The sequence below is a fragment of the Emydura macquarii genome, unplaced genomic scaffold (assembly GCF_026122565.2).
Source record: "Emydura macquarii macquarii isolate MOO-44397 ecotype Brisbane River unplaced genomic scaffold, CSIRO-AGI_Emac_v2 contig_1692, whole genome shotgun sequence".
In the NCBI taxonomy this organism is placed as follows: domain Eukaryota; kingdom Metazoa; phylum Chordata; order Testudines; family Chelidae; genus Emydura; species Emydura macquarii.
The window spans coordinates 2,103,348-2,125,857 of NW_027131829.1; the positions used below are offsets into that span (position 1 = coordinate 2,103,348).

Below are 22,510 nucleotides of genomic sequence, written 5' to 3' on the forward strand. Positions count from 1 at the left end.
TTTAAGTCATTAACTTGTTAATCACTTGGGTGCTTTCTAACATATGTGGTTCATGGGACAAAGTGCTCTTTCAGGTGCATTGGCGAATTCCTCTTTGAACAGAAGTTGTGGCAACAAAATAGTTAATAGCCCACATTAGTGGAAATACCAAAAAGGACTTTTTAGTCTAACAGACAAAGACAGAACAATTTCCAGTGGCTGGAAGCTGAAGCTAGACACATTCAGACAAGAGACAAGGCACAGGGTTTTAAGTGAGGATTAGTAACCATTGGAACCACTTACCAAGGGGTTTGGTGGATTCTCTGTCACTAGAAGTCTCTAAATCAGGTTGGATGTCACTCTGAAAGAGACGCTCTTGCTCAAATAGAATCACTGCAGGAATCACGGGGTGAAATTCTCTGGGTTGTGTTACACTGGACGTCAGACCAATCGCTTTCTTAGATTCATAGGTTTTAAGGCCAGAAGTGACATTTGCAATGATGTCACATAGAATGAATCCAGATTTCACATCCTTCATTGATCGCAGGCAGCCCTGTTGAATGTATCATTTGTCCAATGTGTATGTGTTGCTCGGTGTATAAAGGCGGGATTCTGTGATAACTGGTTTCAAGTCATTTGACACGTTAATGTCTCTGATTTTTTGATAAACTTGTACTTGTTTTTTTATTTATTTTCTCCCAAGTTTGTACTTAAAAAGTGACCAGCTCAGGGGAACAATGGACAATCCTCACAGGCAAACTGCCCTGTAACCCAGCCAGTATTGACTCCCCAAAGCCGTCACAATCAGAGCCTGGCAAAGACTGTGGAGGCCGATAACTAGATTTTGGCTGTGTGCAGGGGCCAGTGTCACAGGATCCAGACTCTGTTCACCCAAGTCCCTCCAAACATTCAGCTCCCTTATCCTGGGCCGTTCGCACCTCTTCACAGAGACGTGATCCCGGAGCGCAAGCAGTCCCTGCTCTTTCCTGGGGGTGACCATTGGGCTGTCTTTTCACTGCTGGTGAAAACAGGGACGAAGATCCTGAGGAGCAAATCATAGTGAACCTGATTGCCGTGGTTTCAGGCCTGGTTTAAATGCAGCTGAAGCCCCCTCTGACTTGAATAGTATGGAAGGGGATTCCGAGATAAGGCCCAATCCTTTACCCAAACCTGCTAAGCTAACAATGGGAAAGCTGAGAGAAGTAAACTGAGACCATAGGCTACTAGGAGAGCAGCCAAAGTGAAAGAGGAATTGCAGTTGTTGGAGAATGAGTCCGAAATGTTGACGCGCCAGGTGTTCGCCATCGTTAGTGGTCTGTGTAAACGTCCGTTCCTCACTGAGATAATTCAGTTCCTGAGAGCAGTGACTCTGCTTAACCCACCTGTAGTCCAAACTCCCAACCTGGCCTTCAAACGTGGCTCTCCAAGCATCGTTTGGGCCAGAGAGGCAGACAGCGCCACCAGTATGGACGTGTGCGTAAGCCTGGCTTTTCCATTCTAACCGAAGAACCCCAAAATACTGTAGTTTGGCTGGCTTGTTTGGAAAAGACAGCCCCCAGTTGCTGCACACATCTGCTGGTTGTATGGCTCCGAAGAGGGTAAGTCTCCACTGAGGCTCTAAACTCGTTTGGACCCACTGGAGAACCACAGCAAGAAAGAGGTGCTGAAGCCAGAGACCCAATCTCAGAGTAGCAAAGCCATAGAGGTCTGCCCCTTGCAAAACAATAAATGGAGGCCCAGTACTCAAGGGTACCCTATCCTCTCAGAGCTATGGTGTAAAGGTTGGAGGCACAGCATATCCTGTGGATCCATGACATGTAGCCAGGGGGATAAAAGCATGCATTGCAAGGGGCCTGAGAGGCCTCAGGCAGATCCACCACTCTGCAAGGGATTCAGCCACCTCGTGCAGGAAACGCCTTGAGTTTCCTGTAAGGCAGCGATGTGGGCCTTGACCCACACAATTGACTAAGCACTGGAGGAGCAATACCCTTCTGCCTAGACCAGGGCATTGCAGAACGGGCTGCATCGGCAGCAAGCAGGGCCTCTTCCTTTTGTATGGGTTGGGATCCTCCTCCCATTGCGGAATACGAATTGCTTTGTATATTCCACAGCTCTGGCCACCAGGCACAGAGTGGACAGGAGAGAGGAAAACTCGGTGTGAATTTACCTCTTCATGCCCAATAGTCTGTCCTACCCAGGGAACATTTTTTGCCTTGGAGTCTTAATACTTGCATTCTGGATTGAATCGTCTTTAACATCAAAGCTGAGTTTAGAATTAAAAAGCTGGGAAATTTCTCGTATCCCCAAAGTTCTGTGACAACAAGTATCTCTGGTCAGTGGTTCATGCTTACCTTTCTGGGTAGTACATTGTCAGCTTTGGAAGCTACTGGTCTGGTGAAATCCAGGGCTGGGCTCCTGCATGGTTTATGGGGACAGAGAATGCTGGTGAATTCCTGGCACCTGAACGCAGCCAAAATCTATCGGTCTGTCTCCATGCGCTGGGAAGAAGGGGCACACTTCACAGGTCAGGCTGTTGAACATGCAGGGCATCAGAATGAAAATTCAGAGGTGGTGATAATCCCGAGGTCTCATAGTGCTTTTATCCATAGATCTCAAAGCACTTTACAAATGAAGTTAATATCGTTATCTGGTTTTACAGACAGAGAAACTGAGGCATAGAGAGGTGAAGCGTTTTGCCCAAGGTCATCTAGCAGGCCAGTGGCAGAGCGAGGAATAGACCTCAGGTCTTCGGAGCCCCAGCGCTGTGCTCTAACCAGTACACCATAATTTTCCTGTCTCCATGGCTCATTCTTGGCTTTCCTGCTAAATCCCCCAGCAAAAGGGATAATTGATGGTGCTGGTGATGTTTGTGCTGCAGACTCTTGTCTGGACTGGACTGAGACCAGCTCCTCACTGGATAGCCCCCTGAGCAGGCATGACATGGTGGGAGAACCCTGTGATGTTCCTAGCAAGTGTTTTTCCAGGAGCTCTTCCTTTTTCCTACATACAAATGTCTGGAGTGGACATGCTGCCCTGTTCCATGCAAACAGGTGACCTTTGGGTGAGAGTTACATTGAGAAGTAAAAGGTATAGGGAGGCAGGCACTTGCTGAGTCCCCACAGGAAGCCATTCTCAGAGCTGGGATTAGAACTGTGTAGTTCCTGCCTTCGGCTCTGTGCTCTGATCAGTAGACCAGGCCATTGTCTACTCTGATGGAATCTAGCGAAAAGGAAGCGCTTTAGCTGTGTTTTCCATAGCTGTTCTGATCAGGGACCTCAAAGCTGCTGAGAAGTGAGCTGTGTGGGTCTGTATTGGACGTGGTTACGGAGGAGATAAGTCAAGGAAGTTTGTTGCTAACCGTGTAACTATATGACAGACCCTGCAACGACTCTTCAGCAGGTAATCTAGGCAATTTCTGGCTGCATCTCCTAATGCTCTTGTTTTCCTTTTGCTCTACAGTGAGAAACGCCATCTGCAGGTCAATGCTACCAACCCGGTCCAGTGCAGCCTGCATGGCAGAAAATGCACGGTCTCCGTGGAAACCAGGATCAACCAGTCACAGCCAGACTTCACCAAGAATAGTTCAGGTTTCATCCTCTGTGTGCCAGGAAATTAGCATCACCTCCATTTGAGCTGAGAGCCCTTGAAAGGAGCATGGGAAAGGAGAGAGACCAGGGCATAGGTTGCACTCCCTGTGTCTTGAACTTTTCGAGGAAATTAATTTAGAAATGCTCAGCTGTGACTTGCCGTCATGCACCTAAACAGATCTCTAAAGCTAGAGGTTTATCCAGCCCAAATTCAAGAGAGAGTTTCTCTGCCACATCCAGCAGGGCTTAAAATGGCCAACCAGCTGTACCCGTCTTAGAAAGCAGAGCTGGACTCAGCAAACTGCTTCTGAGCTGTTCAGCAGAGAGCATAGATATATGGGCACTGCTACACCTTGCTTCCCCGCTTCCCCTTGCGCTGCTAATCCTCTCCCAGGTTCCCCTCTGAGTTTATCTCCACGTCTCAGTTTCACAATATTGTTCTGCCTCTGGTGGAAGGACAAAGATTGGGGCTCGGGAAAGAAGTCCTGACATAACTTGATTTAGGAAGTCCGAATTTCCCTTAAAAAGGGACCTGTGTTTGCAAAGGGCTGGATTTCCTTGAGGAAGGCATAGATCCAACACTCCTCCCAACCAGCGCTCGTGTGATTGGTGCGGGTACTGATAAATGCAGCTGTTTTCCCTGGAAGGCAGCGAGGAGCCTGAAATGAGGGAGCTCGGCGGGGAGCAGGGTGCAAGCCAAGATGCCAAGGGCTTTAAGGTACATTTGCCATATAGCACATTTGCCTTTCCTAAGTGATGCCTGCTTCCTAAACCCTCTGGAGTCCCAGCCTGACCCAGAACCCTGGCGTGGCCCATGTGATCTCAGCCCTAGCAACATGGTGCAGTGAGGGCTGTGGTGAGTGCTGGCTGCTCTGCACGGTTGGGGTCAGGCGAGATTTCCTTTGGAGGAGCTACGCACTGTGTGTGCAGGAAGCGTTGGAGGAGTGGGTCTCCTGAGCTTTGCACTAGGTACACTCTGACTCTGGGCAGTCCTGTCCCAGCAGAGAGTGAAATGCACAAACCCTGTTTTTCAAGGTAGAGCCTGTTCCTCTTGTACAGCTTCATCTAGATCCTCCTCAACCATCAGCACAAGGCAGTGGAGCCCTCTCTGAGCTTCCTCTCTGGCCTTTCTGGTGGCATCATACTTAGCAGATGGTGCATACCCGGCTTCGGTCTGGCCCCTGTAACCGTGTGTGCAGTGCTCCGTGTTGGTAAGAAGCACTGGTTTTAGGAAGCTGCAATCTTTGCGGTTTCTCCATTCTCCTCTTTGCCAGAATTCCCAACGAGCTTTTCGTTTAATGGCGGTGGATTGTATGTCAGGATTCCTCCGTGGTATTTAACTGGGGGCGGCAATGTGCCATTTTGGCTACTGCGACTATCTCTGCTCAGGCGGGAATCCAGTCTGCCACGCTGGACAAGGCCTGCCTGGTGATCTGAACCAAAGAGTCGTCTTAGGGACCGCCCATCTCCGGCTTCATTGCGGGCATGCAACTGGAGCATCTGTTTAGCTCTCCGGTCCGTATGTTTTAGCAGCCAGAACAAAAGGCCCCGAAGAGGCATTTACCCTATTCAAGGGCATCCAGCACTCCAGCTCCATAGTGAATACAAAGCCAGCCCAAGGACCAAGGGCAGGGGACGTGGGTCACAGCAGTGTTTCTGCCCAGCTACTGCCAGGGAGACTCCGAGGTTAACTGGAAGCTACAGAACTGCGTTTAATTGCAACAAGCTTAACGTCCCGTTTTGTGTTTGCCAGAGTCCCTGTGGCAAAGCCCCTTCCTGTGGCTGCTCCCTCCCTTCCCCTGCTGCACAGCACACGATTGCAGTGGCCTCTACCCCCCTCGAGCAGCCCGTTGTCATTAAGGAGCAGGAGTCCCCAGAGCCACCCTGGCACCTGCTCATGCTCATTTTTTGCTGTACTGGACGGCCAGGAGAGATCCTGCAGCCTGGGATTTCTCGTGGCCCTTTCAGATCCCCCCTGATCCTTTGGGCAGAAGCAATTTGTGGCTCTTGCTCCGATGCAGGTTAACCATTGGTGGCTGCTTTACCAGAGCCTGCCCCCCCAGAGCAGTACGGAGGCGAGCGTGTGTATATACGCAGACAGGGTATTGATACGGGGCCTTTACCTCTTGTTCTACTTACGCTCTGGCTTTTGCTGCACCTCACGTGGAGAATGCCAGTTCTCAGGCTGTTTTAGAATTTGTGCTCGGAGGGAAGATTTTATTGTGTACTAATCCCTACAAAGCAGAAGAACAGGCGAGCCCTCCCTAGCCGCCGGGCCTTTCCATTTGCACTTTTTGCATGTAGTTGCCCAAGTGCCTCCCCGCTAGCCCTAGTGTAGTAGCCCACTTAGTGGCAAGAGTTTTAATTAGCACTTTCGTACAGTATCCCTCCACCGAAATGGTTGTATAGAATCATGCTGGAAAAGAGTAAACTCCGTGTTCAGGAAATCTCTCACACTACGCGGTGGGGATATTGTATGTCTTTATTAAATTAAATACATTATTTTGTGCCTGGTCTGGTTTATATATAATCCTGTTTTTTCCCATAAATTAATTATTTCTAAATTGTATGCTGATTTTAAGCCTGGGGCAGTAATGCAATGAACCTTTTTGAAGTAGCTGATATTGTAATATATTAAAGGGAAAAGCCCTGCTATTATGAAATTGGGGTTTTTGTTTACATAATTCACTGTAATAAATAAAAGCACTATTAGTTGCACCGCCCTGTTTCTGGTCTCCCTCGCTTATAGTGGAAAGATCAAAGTCACACTGGAGAGAAGCATTTGTTTTTCTGCCGAGATTTTTCCTGAAACGTTGTATTGGAGCCGGGTGATGTTTCACGTAGTGGCTTCAGAGCTTCAATCATCCATCCAGTCCTGCATGTGAATGTGACCTCTGGTTATGTAGCAGTGCTGGCCTTTAACACTGTTCTGGTGATGGCCCAACCGGTCCTTAGTGCAGGCCTTGATGTTACAGAAGCTGTTTGTTAAACATGCCTCAGTGGAGTTGGGGACTGTAATGAGCTTTTAATTTCCTGGCTTGCTCATTTCTTTACCACTTCCTCAGCAGCTGCTGCTGAGATCTCGTGTATCTGAATGTGGGTGACAAACAATGGGAATAGCCCAGCCAGAGCCCCCCCGGTAAACTGCCATTGGCTCAGCGCATCACACAGAACAGGAAACATGAGGATTTCTATCAGTGACTTGCCCTAATTAAACCGAACCAAACCAATTCACTGTACGACTAGCGAGACCAGCAACCCACAGTGCATTTGCAGGCGCACAGCTGGGTGAGCATGACAGACTCGCTGTATGATTCAGCACCTCCTCCTCGCCCCATGGCATGTACACTCCTTATCCTTGTTTACTCCCCAGATGCACATGGACCAGTGAGAGAGGCATCTTTGCCCAGCTTCTGATGGGCCAAGAGAGGAAGGCCACGTCGCTCCTCTGCCCGTCTGGCTAATTTCCTTCAAAAGAGTGAACTATCTAGTCTCCTCCCTTTACAGGAGATTGGGTTCACAGCTTTGCTCTTGGCTGTCGCACAATGACTTAAACATGATTAAGACTAGCAGCGCCTGTATTAAGTCCTCTTTTGTTCAGGTAAATCCACTTATTTTCCAATGGCATGAATCATTTAAAGGTGTCTTATGCTGTTGCATAAAAGACTCGGCTACAAAAGACTTCCATGTAATGGATGGTCAGTGCATTTTATTTAATCAGCACGGTACAAAAATAAATAAAAATAAGGGTTGGGGGTTAACTTACAGGCACACTGAGCTTCGTGACTGTCTGTCGGATTATAAACCACACATACTTACAAACACACTGTACACACATACAAAATGAGACAAATAAATTAATAAGTAACATAAGTAACGATACCCACCAGTTTGGTCAACAAAGATCTACCGAAGAGATTGCACTAAAAAAACCAACATACATATATATGTATAATTAGCCGTTTCAAATGTACATCTATGAAGAATTTCAAGTGAAAAAAAATGGCACGTTATTTTTTTGTTTGCATTTGCAATTTTAACGACTGTTTAAACTAAGAACTGTGCACAGTAAGAAGAACCTATGAGTCCCCTGCTCTGATGAGAAAAATGCTAACTCAAATACCGAACTATTTTTGTGGGTTTTTTTGTTTTGTTTTTTGTGCATGGGTGTAATTTTTACAGCCATCAGTTGTAAGATTGCTTTTGTTTGCTGAAGACACACAATGCCGTTTGCATGCACAATATCACTGTCAAAGCAATGATGAACGAATAAAGAAGGGTTTTTTTTTTGTAGGTTAGTATTTTTTTTGTTCTAAAAGTTTTCTTTATAGCAGCATGTAAATTTCTTTCATTGCTTGCACACTCAAGTATATCAGTTGATCCTTAACACAATACTTATGGGAACAATACATTTCACATTGATGTCATGATACAGTAGCATTTTATTTCCCTTAATCCAGAACCACTTGAATCTCCTTTTTCAAAATAAATAAGAGGGGGGAGGGGGAGACACTCTCCCAGACACAAAGTTGGAATCCAGTCAGTTATTACACTACCTTGAGCTATCTAGGATCTGACATGTTCAGCCACCCTAGGAACAAGGTGAGCTTCCCATCACATTGCCACATTTTACACCATCCATTTAGAACAGCAACTCTGTAATGGAGGGAGCTGAGACAAATACGTACAAAGCCCAAGAGGAGAATTTTATTTTCCCCCTGCTTTTGCTGGAGTCTCATAGGCCTTACTTTCCCCTCGCCCCCAGCACTGATCAAGTCGCAGTGGATTTCCTTCCCAGCTCTGTGTCTGAAGAAGTGTTAATTTATGGTCACTAATGGCTCAGATTTGGGCCTCGCTTCAGAGACAATGCAGGCTCTCTCTTTATTTCCAAGACCAGCTCCTCTCAAGGCCAGACCTTTAATTTCACAGCTTTCTGTTCCTCTACATTTCAAAATGTGCTTGCTGCTCAAATCAGCAGCCATCTGCTCTACCCCCGTTAAATAGAAAGCCCAGCTGCCCTCCGCACCACTAGAATGCCAGCATCCTTAAGCCCCAGTGCTGGATTTGAAGAAGCTTGTAGAGATTTCTGACCAGTCTTCATCTGCAGCCATATTACATGCAATGAAACGCTAGGCTGAGTTTTCTTCCACATTGGCACTAGAAGAAGCTGTAAAACCCGAGGATACGATTACCTATGAACTTCCACTCAAAAGTGACTTCACTTCTCAGTAGCACTAAAGTGGGTGTTAGCACCTAGACCCAGGCCCCTGGGTCTCTTAAATGACATCATTAAACTCAATTAGCAGGATGCTAAGCCAATGACGGAGGCATTAATATTTCTAGAGTAGGCGACAAGCCCCGCCCCCCCGGTCCACATGGTGATGAGCTTTTTCTGTCTGAAATTATTTTAACAGCCTCTTTCCCCCCCATGTTTATTTAAAGATGCTGCAGCCTCAGGCTAACAGCAGAGGCTGGCAGCGGTAAGGGGCAGAATGTTAAATAGGCCAAATTCCACAAAGCGGGACCATGTAGACTGGGGAAAGCAACTGATACTGCCATTAAACCCGAAAGTGAGACCACGACGTCCGCCGTTCAGAAACCACGGCTGGACTAACAGCCGCCCCGTTGGGACAGGCCCAGGGTGGGCTGCAGAGAGTCACTGTACTGGCCAGCAGCAATACCCAGGTATCCACAGGTGCTGGCTCACATCAAGCCCAGCCTGGCTCCCTCACCACTTGGGCGCCTTGACGGGGCGGCAGCATTCCAAACTCGCCCTTTACCTCGGGCTGCATCACTGATCATTAGGGCCCTACCAAATTCACAGCCATGACAGACCGTGAAATCAGCCCTCCCCCGTGAAATCTAGCTACTGGAGGGCAGGGCTGGGAGCTCCCCGGCCAGGGCTCCAGCTGCTAGTCCGGGCCAGGCTGGGGAGGGACAGAACTTCCTCTTCCCCTGCACCAGGAGAGGGGCCTGCCCCTCCCCAGCCCAGCCCGGACTAGCGGCTAGGAACCCCTGGCGGAGGCGCTCCCAGCAGCATGGGGGAAGATCAGACCAATCTCCACCTCCAGGAACCACCTCCCGCTGCAGGAAGCTCCATGGCTGTGAGGGTGGCAATCCTGCAACACACACTCCCCCGGCCCAACGGCTTTGCAACCCCCACAACGCCATTTTGGGTCAGGACCCCCACTGTTACAACACTGACATTTCAGATGTAAACATCTGAGATGTGAAACTGACTCATTTTAAAACCCCCTAGCCCTGAAATGGACCCAAACGGACTGTGAATTTGGTAGGTCCCTACTGCTAATGACTGATGCTGCCACGCCTGTGAGACACTGTTTTGCCAGCGTGAGGCTGGGCGTTCCCTTTTCCTAATCTGGGAATTGTTCGAATTAAACCTGTGAGTCGCAGTCCAAGGTGTGTGCAATGGCACCTCTTCCCCCCACTCGGCCTGTCCCAGCTACCTCTATGTTACATGCAATAAAAGTCCCTCGTGGCGCTTGATACGGATTCTTTCTAAGGTTAATTCTCTTAGTTTGTGCAGCTCTGAACAGCCGCCAGGTTTCACGCACGGGATCCCTTCGTGACATGCCGGATGGTCAAGAACCCACTGGATTACCCCATTCACACGCCACCGTTCCTGTGAAGAAAGCGAACTCCTGCGTTTCCTTCCGGTCATTTGTTGAAGTCCCTGCTCAGAAGCGTGAAGACTTTTGCGTAGATAAATGCCTCTGGCAGCTACTGTCTGGGCCAAGGGGCAGCCGAGCCAGCCCCGCACACAGGGCGCTCCTGCTCCACCCTGGCTACGGCCAGGTTCCCCAGGGCGGGCACAGCACCGTGTCTCCTCCATGCAGCCACAGAAACCAAACAACAGCGTCAAAACCAGCCCCCGGGGCTGCAGAGCTGCTGGAGGCCAGGCCCGGCCTGTCAGTGTTCAAAGGAATGGGGGGCTCCGCTGCCCTTTCCAAGGTCCACCCAACCTCCCCCTGCGTCCGACACGTCGAGTCACCCACCGGTGGCCCGCTCCCAGGGCGGGGAGGGGGGGCCGCTCACCGGTCCAGCCCGATGAGGAGCCGGCTCTTCTCCTCCTGGCCGCACTGGTTCTTCAGGTCGGCGAAGACCTGGGTGAAGTAGTGCGGGTCGGCGTTGATCTGCAGCATCTTGGGGCTCATGAGGCTGATGACCGAGAGGCAGCGGTCCCAGAAGGCCTCCTTGCAGCTCTCCACCAGGAAGGGCTTGAGCGGGTAGGAGATCTCGTTGCCCATGTAGGAGTAGGAGAGGTACAGGCAGGTGAGCAGCACGGCCTGCAGCTCGTGGTCGCTGGCCAGCTCGGCCGAGATGACGTCCCGGCAGAGCATGTAGAGGAAGACCACGTTGGCCGGGGTGATGAAGCCCTGGTCCTGCCAGCCCTGCAGCAGCAGCGAGCGGTCCACGCTGCGCAGCCAGAGCACGGGCTCGCTGGGCGACAGGTGCTTCAGGCGGTAGCAGCGGCGGCAGAGGAACTCGCCCAGGCAGCGCAGCAGCTCGCTGGTGGAGGCCTGGACGATGACCCGCTTGGGGGTGCCGGCCGCGCCGGGCACGGGGGGCGCCTTGCGGCCGGAGGAGGCGGCGGCGCTGCTCTTGGAGCCGGAGAGCGGCGGCGGCGGGGCCGGGGGCTGGGCCGGGGGCTGGGCGCAGCTGGCGAGGTTGGCGCAGGAGAGCGACTTGCGCAGGTTCTCGCTGTTCAGCTGCGAGACGCTGCCCGGCTGCACCTTCTTGGCCTGCTTCTTGCGCGCCGAGACGGCGGCCAGCCGCTTCCAGGGCAGCGCCGCCAGCAGCGGGTGGCGCCGCAGGCCGCGCTCCTTGGCCGCCTTGGAGCCGGGCCCCGCCGCGTAGGGGCCGCCGGCCGCCGCGCCATCCTCGCACAGCGGCGCCTTGCGGTAGCTGGGGGAGAGCGAGAGCACCGTGCCCATGGCTCAGCGCCGCCGGGCCGGAACCGGGCCGAACCGGAGTCAAACCGGATCCGCCGCGCTCAGCTCCGGATCCGGCCCCGCCGCATCCGAGGCGCCCGGGGCCGGCGGCGGCTCCGCTCCTGGCGGGGCCGGGCGGGGGGGACGGAGCGGGGCGGCCCCGCCGGAGCCGCTGCCCTGCGGCAGCTCAAGCCGCCCCCGCCCCACCCCCGGCCCGGCCGCAGCGGGCGCCGGGCTCCGTGTCCGCGGGAGGCTCCGGCGGCTCCGGCGGCGGCTGCGCTCGGTCGCTGTCTCGGTGTCTCCGACCGCGGCGCGCTGGATGGAGGCTGCGAGCCGGAGCCGGAGCCACACGCGGCGCCTGGCCCCGCCCCGGCCCCGCCCCGCGCCGAGCCGAGCCCAGCCGGGGGCGGGAGACACGGGCCGGGCCCCGGCGCTGGAGCTGGTCCCTGCCCCGAGGAGCCGGGGAGAGGAGCCGGGGCCGGGCCGGGGAAAGGGAGCAGCTGGGGGCACGGCCGGTGTCTGGAGCCAGGCAGGGACCTGCCCCGCGCCTGCGCCTGGCCCAGCTGCGCCGGGTGGGTGAATGTCCTGCCCCGCGCACCGCCTCTAGGCCGGGGGGGGACGCTGGGAAAGGCGCCCCCGGCTGGAGCCGGCCCCTGCAGGGAGGTCGGGGCTGCGGGCGCTCGGCAAAGGGACAGTCGCAGCCTGCGGGACCCTGAGCCGCTGCTTCCCCCCAGCCCCCGAGATCTGCTGCCGCCGGCTTCCTCCGCCTGTAGGTTAATCCAGATTAAGGCAGGTTCTGAATGTAGAGCCCAGCCATTCATACAGAGTGACGCCAGATGTGGTCCAAGCCCTGCCTGTGTGCAGCTGCTGCCCTGCTCCTGAGTGAGCGCCCCTTGCTTGCCCACCCAGCAGGTCACCCATGTCCATTATCCTCCCCTGCCGCCTTGCGGGAGATGGTTTTCCAGGAGCGGCGGGCACCAAAGGGCTCGTCTACAAGGGCAGGACTCTGGAGCCGCTCTGCTTCAGTCCACGGGTGGGCATGCGCCTTCCGGAACGGCCAGGGTGCCTTAACTTCACCCCTGCCCTGAGTGGAATCTAGCTACCGGTGTAGACAAGGCCCAGGCAGCCAGGCCCCATGGACAAGGCCAGGTGTTTTGAGCAGTGTCTGCTGAGCTCCACCCACCCCCCAGCACCTCTTGTCCCAACCCCCTCACCCTTCCTCTACCTCCACCTAGTCTCGCTGACATCCTGGGAGTGACACACTACAGCTGCGCTGCGTACTGCCATAAGGCTGGCAGGCAGGGAAACCTGTTTATTATGAAAACAAAACCCCAAGCTGTCCTGGATTAACTACATGTACGACTTGCAAAATCCCAAAGCCTCGCCGGGGTGAGGGCTGAGGCAGCATCTGACTCATGCCGTGGTGTCATGACGTGCTTTGGTTCTGGGAAGCAGCCGTCGCTCCAGCCCAGCAGCGGGGGAAGTAAGGTGCTTGTCATCCTCCCCCATTCCTGAAGTATCACTCTCCCCGTAGGTGTGCAAGACGGGAATGAGACAAGAGAGTGACTCGGACAGCCTGACGCCCTGAGTTCATTCCCAGTTATTCCAGCTCAAAACTGGGTTCCGGTTACACCATCAAAACTGGTTTTTCTAACCCCCTTCCAGCTGAAAATCCACAATGTCACCATCACGTCTTCGCCCGGACGTTTATGTCGATCAACCTTTCGCTAAAACTCCTGGCCACTCCCAGGCGTTGGTGACCTCCATCTCACAGCTGCTGTAGCTCTGTAGGGTGACGAAGCTCTGCTGCGGCTCTGTAGGGTGACGAAGAGCAAGCGAGAGGAAGGCCAGATCGACATTAGCCAGGGTTTGCCAGTAGTGCTACGCCGGCCAACCCGCCTCGGGGAGCTCCAGGTTTTACTAGCAAAAATGTGCGTTTGGGGCAGAGCGAATACCAGGGCTCCACGTTAAATACACTGTCCCAGCAACAGGCCGTTCATGCCACTGTAACGCCATCTACACTCGGGCTTGTGCCGGTACAGTAATGTCATTTAACCAAAGCAGAACCCCAACCCCCACCGTGACAGGATAACACCAGCAAACGTTTCTCGTACCATGCACGCTGGCCTTAAAGCCACATGGGCTGGTGATCAGTCCTATTAAACAAGCCCAGCCGCTCCTCCTGATGGTCAGACTGGGGCTGCTTTACACTAGACGGATTCGGATTGCTAGCTCAGCTCTCCTGGTAGTGTAGACAGGCCGCTGGAGTTTCCCAGCTGTGTCGTGTAGCCAACCTGTGGTGAGATGGGGAAATCCCAGGGCGTTGAAATGTCTGCACTGTGTCTAAATATCACCTCCACCATTGCTACCACTAGTAGAGCCCGACAGGCCCCCCTGGCCCTAGTTCAGTAAACAAGCAGTGCTGGGGAGTGACACGCTGCTGTGTTTTACAGCCTCTTTCCTGACCAGCCCCGCCCCACACTCATGGGAAAGCAATGTGTGAAATGGAAACTAAACATGCCAGGCCTCGTTTTAGCTAACTGGGCTGGTTCCTAGAGCCCTGTGCCTCATGCGCGCAGGTCACACATTACCCGTCCGACCGTGCAGGAGGCCGTGCTCAGCAGGAAACAGACTGAGGTTAAAGGCCTGAGCGAATCGTAGGCATGTGATGGTGTGAGGGAAGTTCCTGCAAATGTCAGCCAACCACAGGACCGGAGTATTACACAAGAGTTGCACAAACAAACCCTGAGACACAACAGTCTCTTGCCTGGTGGTGGGCACTCTCGTGGGACACAAGCAGAGGTTGGCACAGGCATGGGGGGTGCTGGTGGTTACCCTGTGGTTTGGTTTGAGCCCTGGGATTGCAGGGGGGGGGGGAATAGGTTGGGATGAGACAATAGCCCCATCGCTTTAGCAAAATATCTAAAACAAAACACACAGCGCTTGAATAACAGCGTCCCCCAGCCCCTGCTGAGGGTAACATCATGCCCAGCTGGTCCCAGCCATCGCTCCCAGCCGGGATGCCTTGCAGAAAATACTGGCTCTGGGTTCGTTCACTCGCTGTCCGAAGGCTCCACCGAGGGAGGGCCAGGTCCACACTAGACCTTCGGCGGCACCACAACGCAGTGGCAGGGTGGGCTGGCTGGGTGGCAGTTCTCTATCTGGCAACCGCCTTAGTCTAGCTGGATTTAGACCAACAAACGTCCTTTTGCTGGGATTGCGTATTTCACGCGGGGAACTGCTAGTGCTTGGCCTGGTCTCGCCTGTACCAGGTCCCCGCGTGACGTAAGCGATAAAAGGATGTTTATGTCGGTATAACTCGGTCTAGACTAGGAGAGTGTGCCGGCCCCGCTGTGTCTGTCTAGCTGCCGGTGTGTGCCTGATTCATCACCAGTGCGCACGTACGTAAAGTCCTGGGGAAGTATTAAACCCTGCAGCGTATGGAGCTTGCACGGCCCTTGGAATTGAGATAGACACGGACCCTCTCGTGTTCTGCTTCTGGCACGGTTTAGGCCCAGTAAGACCCCCTACTACAGCCGTGTTTTTACTAAAGCATGTGTCAGTCACAGTCTGCAGCAAAGGTTTGACCCAGCACCCGCCTCCGTGGTCCCGTGGCATGGTTATGGAAGCCAGAGTGCGTGACACGAAGAGGGTTTCAGAAAGCGGCACAGCACTGCATAGGTGCCGGCTCCTCTGGGAGGGCGGCGCGTTGAGATTAAAATCGCACCCAGCACCGCCTAACCCCGCCTTACTTCACAACACCCCGTCTGCCAGTCACACGCCGGTGACGTTCTCTGTCTGGTCATCCAGCTGGGGCGCTGACGTGGGGCAGGTTCATTTCCAGCTTTCCAGGCACTAGGACGACACACACATTTCTGAGCATGCTTCAGCAGAGAGCCACTTGAGGCTTAAGGCGCTTGCTAGCACCACTTGAAAGAGTGACACCTTTTAAACACGCTACGGGCAGATCAAACCCTTTACACGTAACCGGGCGGGCAGGATAATCAGAGGTGGGGGAGGGCAGCAGCTGGTTCCCTTCCTAGCACATCTTTGCCCTTTGTCTGCGGGGGGCTGCCAGGGTGGCCTTGTGACGCAGCGTGGCCCTTCCGCCTGCACTGCGCTCACTGCATGACTCAGGTCCGCCCAGCCGCAGGGACTGGCCAGTTCCAGGGACAGCCCCGAAAGCCCCGATTCTCTGTCCAGCCGCTGCCACAACAAACGAGCCCCTGGTTTGCAGACATTTACTGACGTGCAGTGACACCCCGAGGCCTTTCACAGCACTGCAGATTATGTAATCCACTGAAGGTGTCAGCGTGGGCCTGTCAGGTTACTGGGCCCTGCTTTACCGGGCATGCCTGGCCTGCCAGACCCCAGTGCTTTTCGGTATTGCCTTTGCACCACTTAAGCTATTTGCATCTGTTGGTTACAGTCAGCATCACTCCCCAGCTGGCTTCAGGTGGAAGAAGTTGCAGGGGATGGTTTAAATCCTTCCTCCCATCTTACTCAGATGGGGCCCAGGACACCGTTGGCCCCATTTCCTGGTCTCCACTGCCAGCCAGCAGCAGCTGCTTCAGAAGAGGTGCAAGAAACACGGTAACAGCCTCACGTGCCCTTAAGGAATAATTCCTTCCTGACCCTGTAAGCCAGTGAGCGGCTGAGGGCCTGAAGCAGCATTTCTAATCCTCACACATGCAGCCATTGCCACAGCCTTTTCAGGGGTGCCTGGGCGCTTGCAGCAGCACGGAGGGTGGCTAAACTTGAAAGCCTCTGAAGGCAGGACATATAGCGTGAAGCTAACATTTCCCTCCCCCGTCGGCTTTGAGCCAGGCCCCTCTCCGGCAGAGCTGCGGGCTGTATTCTTCGCACGCGTGTGCAAGAGGGGTCACAAGAGCATTAGGGAAACACACCGACCCGCCTTGACGTGGCAAGAGGTCACGTTTAGCTTGGATTAGAAAAAGTCAGGGAGACAGTGTCACCTACTCCAGACCCCCTGAAAGACTTATCAGAGGTGGGGCATGGGTCCGTGTGGGAGGCGGCACCAGAGGACTTCCCGGGCACAGCTGGTCTCCAGTTCCACCCTCCTCCTGGCCCCTCTGTGCCCTAGACAGGCTGGTGGGGCCAGGGGGAAGAGGGAGGGTGGTAGCAAAGAGGTTACTAGGAACGTTACCAGCTGGAGGCTGCCAGGGAGATGGGAGGAGAACTGCAGAGTGTCTGTCCCAGCTGGAGACAGAGTGTAGGGGGAAGGGGCACGGCCCCCCTCTCTGCAGCCCAGGAGGTTTGCAGGGGTGTGACTTGCCCCGTCCATTTCAATGGGTATTGTCCCCTGCTCTCGGCACTTAAGGCCTGCGGGATGCACCACGCCGCTCTGGTTCCAGTGCGCGGGCCAGCCCTCTCCCAGCACAGAACCATTTCCGCCTGGCGAGGACTCTCGCATCGGCCTCTCAGCTGCTCTGCGGCAGCAAGTCCCTCCTGGAGCAGCCCTGTTCTCCCCGGCTCCCCGTCCCGCACACCGCAGTGCCTATAACGCGGGCCCTGGCGGGACAGTGTCAGGCTGCACGGGGGCCATGTGAAGGATGTGGAACCGTCTTGGAATCACATCCAGCACTCGCTTCCAAAAGGAGGCCCCGCGTGGGCCAGCCCCCGGGGGCAAGGCAGGCTGGGGGTGCCGACCTGCACAGCATTCACCTGGCGTGAAGAGATGATGTGGCCACGAGCGGGGTCGCGTTCTGAAGAGCTAGAAGTACTGGAGCGTTGTCTCGGTACCGACGAATTCCAACGCCACTTGCCTTGCAGCTCTGCAGAAGCCTTCGGTGACCGAGGTCGGCGCCGTCCCAAACTCCTCGGTACCGAGCCTGACTCTGGCGACTGGGTTCTGCGCCGCCTTGGTGCGGGCCAACTCCTCGGTACCGGCGAGCGGGAGTTGTCCGAGCACCGCCTAGCAGACCTCGACTAATGCTGCCTCCTGGCTTGTGCTGCCTCCAGTGCCGGGGATGGGCATCGGCGCCGAGAAGAAGACTCCACGTCCCGTGTCGGTGCAGGTTGGCTTGACGATGCTGACCTGGAATGATTCTGCTCTACCCTAAGTGACCATCCGGCAGAAATCTTCCTCCCCGTACTGGGGATGATCTCCTCCATTCAGGGTGACCCAACGCGGGTTTCCCCTGTGACACCGGCCCCTTCTCCCTCGGCGGAGGGGGGGGCCGCAGGTGGTGTAGGCAAGGCCAACAAGGCTCTTGCTGCCTGAAAAGCCTCCGGTCTTGACAGCGTCGGCAGGGGCACTCTCCCACTCCCAGGAGTCAGGGGAGGCTCCCTAACCGGAGATGCAGGCACCGGAGAAAGAGTCTCGACAGGCCGAGTTCAGTGCATCTCCGTACTCAACCCTGCCTGTACTGACAGCGCAGGGGAGCGTCCGCACTCTGCTTCCTCTTTGGTACCGGTGACATTGCACAGTGCTGGGTCGAGGGCGGTGCCGACGGTGCGCTCTGTACCAAAGTCACACTCAGTAGTGAGGCGGAGCGGGTTGGCTCAGACGCCGGGCAGAGCGCTGCCTCCATCAGCAGGGCTTTCGACTTCTCAGTCCTTTTGAGTCCTCGGTTTGAAAGCCTTGCAGATTTTGCACTTGTTTTTTCTTTGGGTTTCCCCCAGGCACTTAAGGCAGCTGTCCTGGGGGTCGCTGAGCGGGAAGGCCTTCCCGCAGGAGGCACATGGCTTGAAGCCCAGCAACCAGGGCATGGCCCGGCCACGCGAAGTCCCAGCAGGGTCTGCCTTATCTCGAACTACACTTAACTAAAACTAAACTCAGACTACAAAACAAGTCCAAACAAGGGGAATAGAACTTGCTGTGAGCAAGGCTAGTTCCAGCAACTATCACGGGTGGAAAGAAAGAACTGAGGGGGCGTAGGGGCGGCAGCACCTCATATACCACGGCATGTGCTCGGGGCTCCAGAGCCAGCCCTACGGGATCTGCTAAGGGGAAAAAAGTTCCAGGTAACCGTGCAGGGAGGCGTGCACACACTGATAGTGGAATGGACATGAGCACGCACTTGAAGAAGCAGAATGGTTTAAGAGATTGCTTCCCTGCCGTGGTGCTGGGTTTGGGGCACCCTCTGAGTCCAATTGGGTAACCTCGCTTTGGAGCAAAGTGATGCTGAAGTTTGAGCCAGTTGCTCACAAAACACAGAACACGGAGGGAAAAAAAAACAAACGTTCCCTTGGGAGGTAGCTCTGAAAGAATCCCTTCTCTAGGTGGTCTTGTTTGCACCCCCAACCTCAGCCCCAGCCCCAAACCACCATAGCAGTTTTCAAGATAATCTGAGGGTACATAGAGATTGTAGAGCAGAGTATTTAGGGAGGAAAAAAATCACCTAAGGTTGAGCAAAGCTTTTCAGTTTAACTATGCCGTCGCTACCACTGGGCCGTAATTTTAACCTAAATATGGACAAGAACAGCCTCAGTTATTTAACATCAGATCCTTTTTTGAATCCAGCTAAACTCTTGGCCTCATATATCATATGACAATGAATTCCACGTTAGATATTGTGAAAGTGTTTCCTTTGAGAGTTTACATTTGCTGCCTTTCAATTGAACCAAGTGTCGTATTCTCATACTAGGAGGAACAGGAATGCCTGGTTTATTCTCTATTAATTAATACACAAAACACAGCAGTGTGTGTCAGTAAAATCCCATCACTCACCTGCACCCTCCAGGGCTCAGGGATGGAATGCTGGAAGGCAGGCGGCCCCAACGGGGGGGAGAGTGATGAGTGTGGTATATGGAATTATGCTGATGGGGAGGTGTATGTCTATGGATGAGGAGTAAAGGCAACAGTGGTGGCAAGCATTAACTCTTCATTTCTTTGCTTTTTAGGAGCAGTATTAGGTGTAAGAGAGAGGAACATGCCCTGCCCCAGCTCACTGTTTGTATGTTCACGTTCCAGGGTGGTTGTGGTTGTTGCCTGTTTAAATCGGCAAACATGCTAAGTAATGATTTATGCCCAGAATAAGATCCCAAAGAACACAGCTGGCTCAAAAGAAGATGAACAAAGCTGGTGTCAAAAATTGTTTTCTAAACGTTGAACTTTTTTTCTGAAAAAAGTTCTTATCGCAATTTATTGGAAGAAGAGTTTTTCAACAAATAAAGAAAGTTTTTTCAAACAACTTCCAAACTATTTTTCAGCTGATTCAAGAGTGGACCTTTACGCCATTTAAAAAGAGCATAGAAATTTGGGTATGACTAAGTTTGTTTTTCCCCCCGAATTTACCAAAATGACATAATCCAGGCAAGCATTAAACTTGCACTGTGAAGTCTTTATTTTCTATACTATATAGTTTAATCAAAGCAACTTGAAAAAGAGACAAGCTGTGAGGTTAATTTTTATTTATTGGAACTTGGAAGCCAACAGATTTCTTGAAATGCTTCCGAAAATTCACGATTTACTCACATACTGCACTAATACTTCGGGCAAATGCAGGAAACTTTTTCCTACTAAAAACTACACACGGCAGATTAACTCCCACTGTGTGCCAAACCGAATGGAGCTTTAACTACCCCATGACAAAGGTTCTCCCAGAGTTTGACACTTAAAGAGACTCCTGATCTTTTTCAGCCTCTTCCCAAAGAAGGAGTTTCTATTCCTCTAATCACTTGTCCGCTTTATTTTTTTAATTATATTTTGTGTTTTATCCTTTGAGATCTGGTGACTAGAATGGAACACTGTGCCCCAGGTAACGGCATACCACACATTTTATATAACCTCAGTATTTCCTATTCCACTCCTTATAGATCATAGAATATTAGAGTTGGAAGGGACTTCAGGAGGTCATCTAGTCCAACCCCCTGCTCAAAGCAGGACTAACCTCAGCTAAACCATCCCAGCCAGGGCTTTGTCAAGCTGCAGCTTAAAAACCTCTACAGATGGAGATTCCACCACCTCCCTAGGTAACCCATTCCAGTGCTTCACCGCCCTCCTAGGGAAAAACCTTTTCCTAATATCCAACCTAGACCTCCCGCCCTGCAACTTGAGACCATTACTCCTTGTTCTGTCATCTGCCACCACTGAGAACAGCCTAGCCCCATCCTCCCTGGAACCCCCTTTCAGGTAGTTCAAGGCTTTTATCAAATCCCCCCCCTCATTCTTCTCTTCTGCAGACTAAACAAGTCTAGTTCCCTCAGCCTCTCCTCAGAAGTCCTGTGCTCGAGCCCCCTAATCATTTTTGTTGCCCTCCGCTGGACTCTCTCCAACTTGTCCACATTCTTTTTGCAATGGGGGGCCCAAAACTGGACACAATACTTCAAATGTGGCCTCACCAATGCCGAATAGAGGGGAATAATCACTTCCCTCCATCTGCTGGCAATGCTCCTACTAATGCAGCCCAATATGCTATTAGTCTTCTTGACAACCAGGGCACACTGCTGATTCATATCCAGCTTCTTATCCACTGTAACCCCCAGGTCCTTTTCTGCAGAGCTGCTGCTTAGCAATCTTTGGCTGTGCATGGGATTCTTCCGTCCTAAGTGCAGGATTCTGCACTTGAACCTCATCAGATTTCTTTTGGCCCAATCTTCCAGTTTGTCTAGGTCCTTTTGTATCCTATCCCTACCTTCCAGGGTATCTACCACTCCCCCAGCTTACTGTCATCTGCAAACTTGCTGAGGGTGCAATCTACCCCATCCTGCAGATCATTAATGAAGATGTTGAACAAAATCAACCCCAGCACCGACCCCTGGGGCACTCCGCTTGTGACCGACTGCCAGCTAGACGTCGAGCCATTGATCGCTACCTGTTGAGCCCGATGGTCTATCCAGCTCTCTATCCACCTTATAGTCCATTCATCCAACCCACACTTCTTTAACTTGCTGATAAGAATACTGTGGGAGACTGTATCCAAAGCTTTGCTAAAGTCAAGGTATATCATGCCCACCGCTTTTCACCACATCCACAGAGCCAGTCACCTCTTCATAGAAGGCAATCAGGTTGGTCAGGCATGACTTGCCCTTGGTGAATCCATGTTGATTGTGCCTCATCACCTTCCTCTCTTCCAAGTGCCTTAAAATGGATTTGTTGAGGACCTGCTCCATGATTTTTCCAGGGATTGAGGTGAGGCTGATTAGTTTGTAGTACCCTGGATCCTCTTTCTTCCCTTTCTTGAAGATGGGCACTATGTTTGCCTTTTTCCAATCATCAGGGACTTCAACCCAATTGCCATGAGCTTTCAAAGATAATAGCCAACGGCTCTGCAATCATTCCCTCAGCCAATTCCCTCAGAACCCTAGGATGCATTACATCCGGCCCCATGGACTTGTGTATGTCCAGCCTTTCTAAATAGTCCTGAACCTGTTCCTTCAGCACTGAGGGATGTTCACCTCTCCCCATTCTGTGCTGCCCACTGCAGTAGTCTGGGAGCTGACCTCGTCTGTGAAGACAAAGGCAAAAAAGGCATTGAGTACCTCGGCTTTTTCCACATCCTCCATCACTAGGCTGCCTCCCCCATTCTGTAAGGGGCCCACACTTTCCCTAATCTTCCTCTTGTTGGTAATATACCTGTAGAAACCCTTCTTGTTCCCTTTCACATTCCTTGCTAGCTTCAACTCCAATTGGGCTTTGGCCTTCCTGATTTCATTCCTGCAGGTTTGAGCAGTATTTTTATAATCCTCCCTAGTGATCTGACGAAGCTTCCACTTCTTGTAAGCTTTTTTGTGTTTAAGCTCACCAAAGACTTCTTTGTTAAGCCAAGCTGGACGCCTACCATATTTGCTATTCTTTCTGCACATCGGGATGGTTTGTTCCTGCACCCTCTATAAGGTTTCTTTAAAATACAGCCAGCTCTCTTGGATTCCTTTCCCCCTCATATTAGCCTACAAATTTCTATTAGTAGGTTTAGTTTTCCAAAGACACCGCAGTTTGTGGGCTCTCTGCTTAAGAGTGGCCTAGAGTAAATCAAAACTACACTAATCCCAGATGAAAAGCTTCATTCAGTTGGCATTACAGTAGGT

General features: G+C 52.7%; 2 protein-coding genes across 2 annotated transcripts in view; one reads left to right on the top strand and one right to left on the bottom strand.

Annotated features, from left to right (window-relative positions):
* Positions 1-7,134, top strand: part of MYO1D (myosin ID) — a 266,476-nt gene extending 259,342 nt beyond the window's left edge. Inside the window, exon 22 of the mRNA XM_067556265.1 lies at positions 3,439-7,134. Within this exon, the coding sequence (XP_067412366.1) occupies positions 3,439-3,595 (157 nt within the window). The 3' untranslated portion in view covers positions 3,596-7,134. The remainder of the gene's footprint in view (positions 1-3,438) is intronic.
* Positions 7,135-7,255: 121 nt separating this feature from the next.
* On the bottom strand, positions 7,256-11,904 carry CDK5R1 (cyclin dependent kinase 5 regulatory subunit 1). The gene has a single exon (XM_067556267.1). It carries the CDS (start codon positions 11,519-11,521, stop codon positions 10,619-10,621), a length of 903 nt encoding a protein of 300 aa, XP_067412368.1. The 5' UTR covers positions 11,522-11,904; the 3' UTR covers positions 7,256-10,618.
* Positions 11,905-22,510: the final 10,606 nt, after the last annotated feature.

Coding starts and splice junctions, on each gene's coding strand:
- CDK5R1 (XM_067556267.1), bottom strand. CDS start 11,521: ATGGGCACGGTGCTCTCGCTCTCCCCCAGCTACCGCAAGGCGCCGCTG.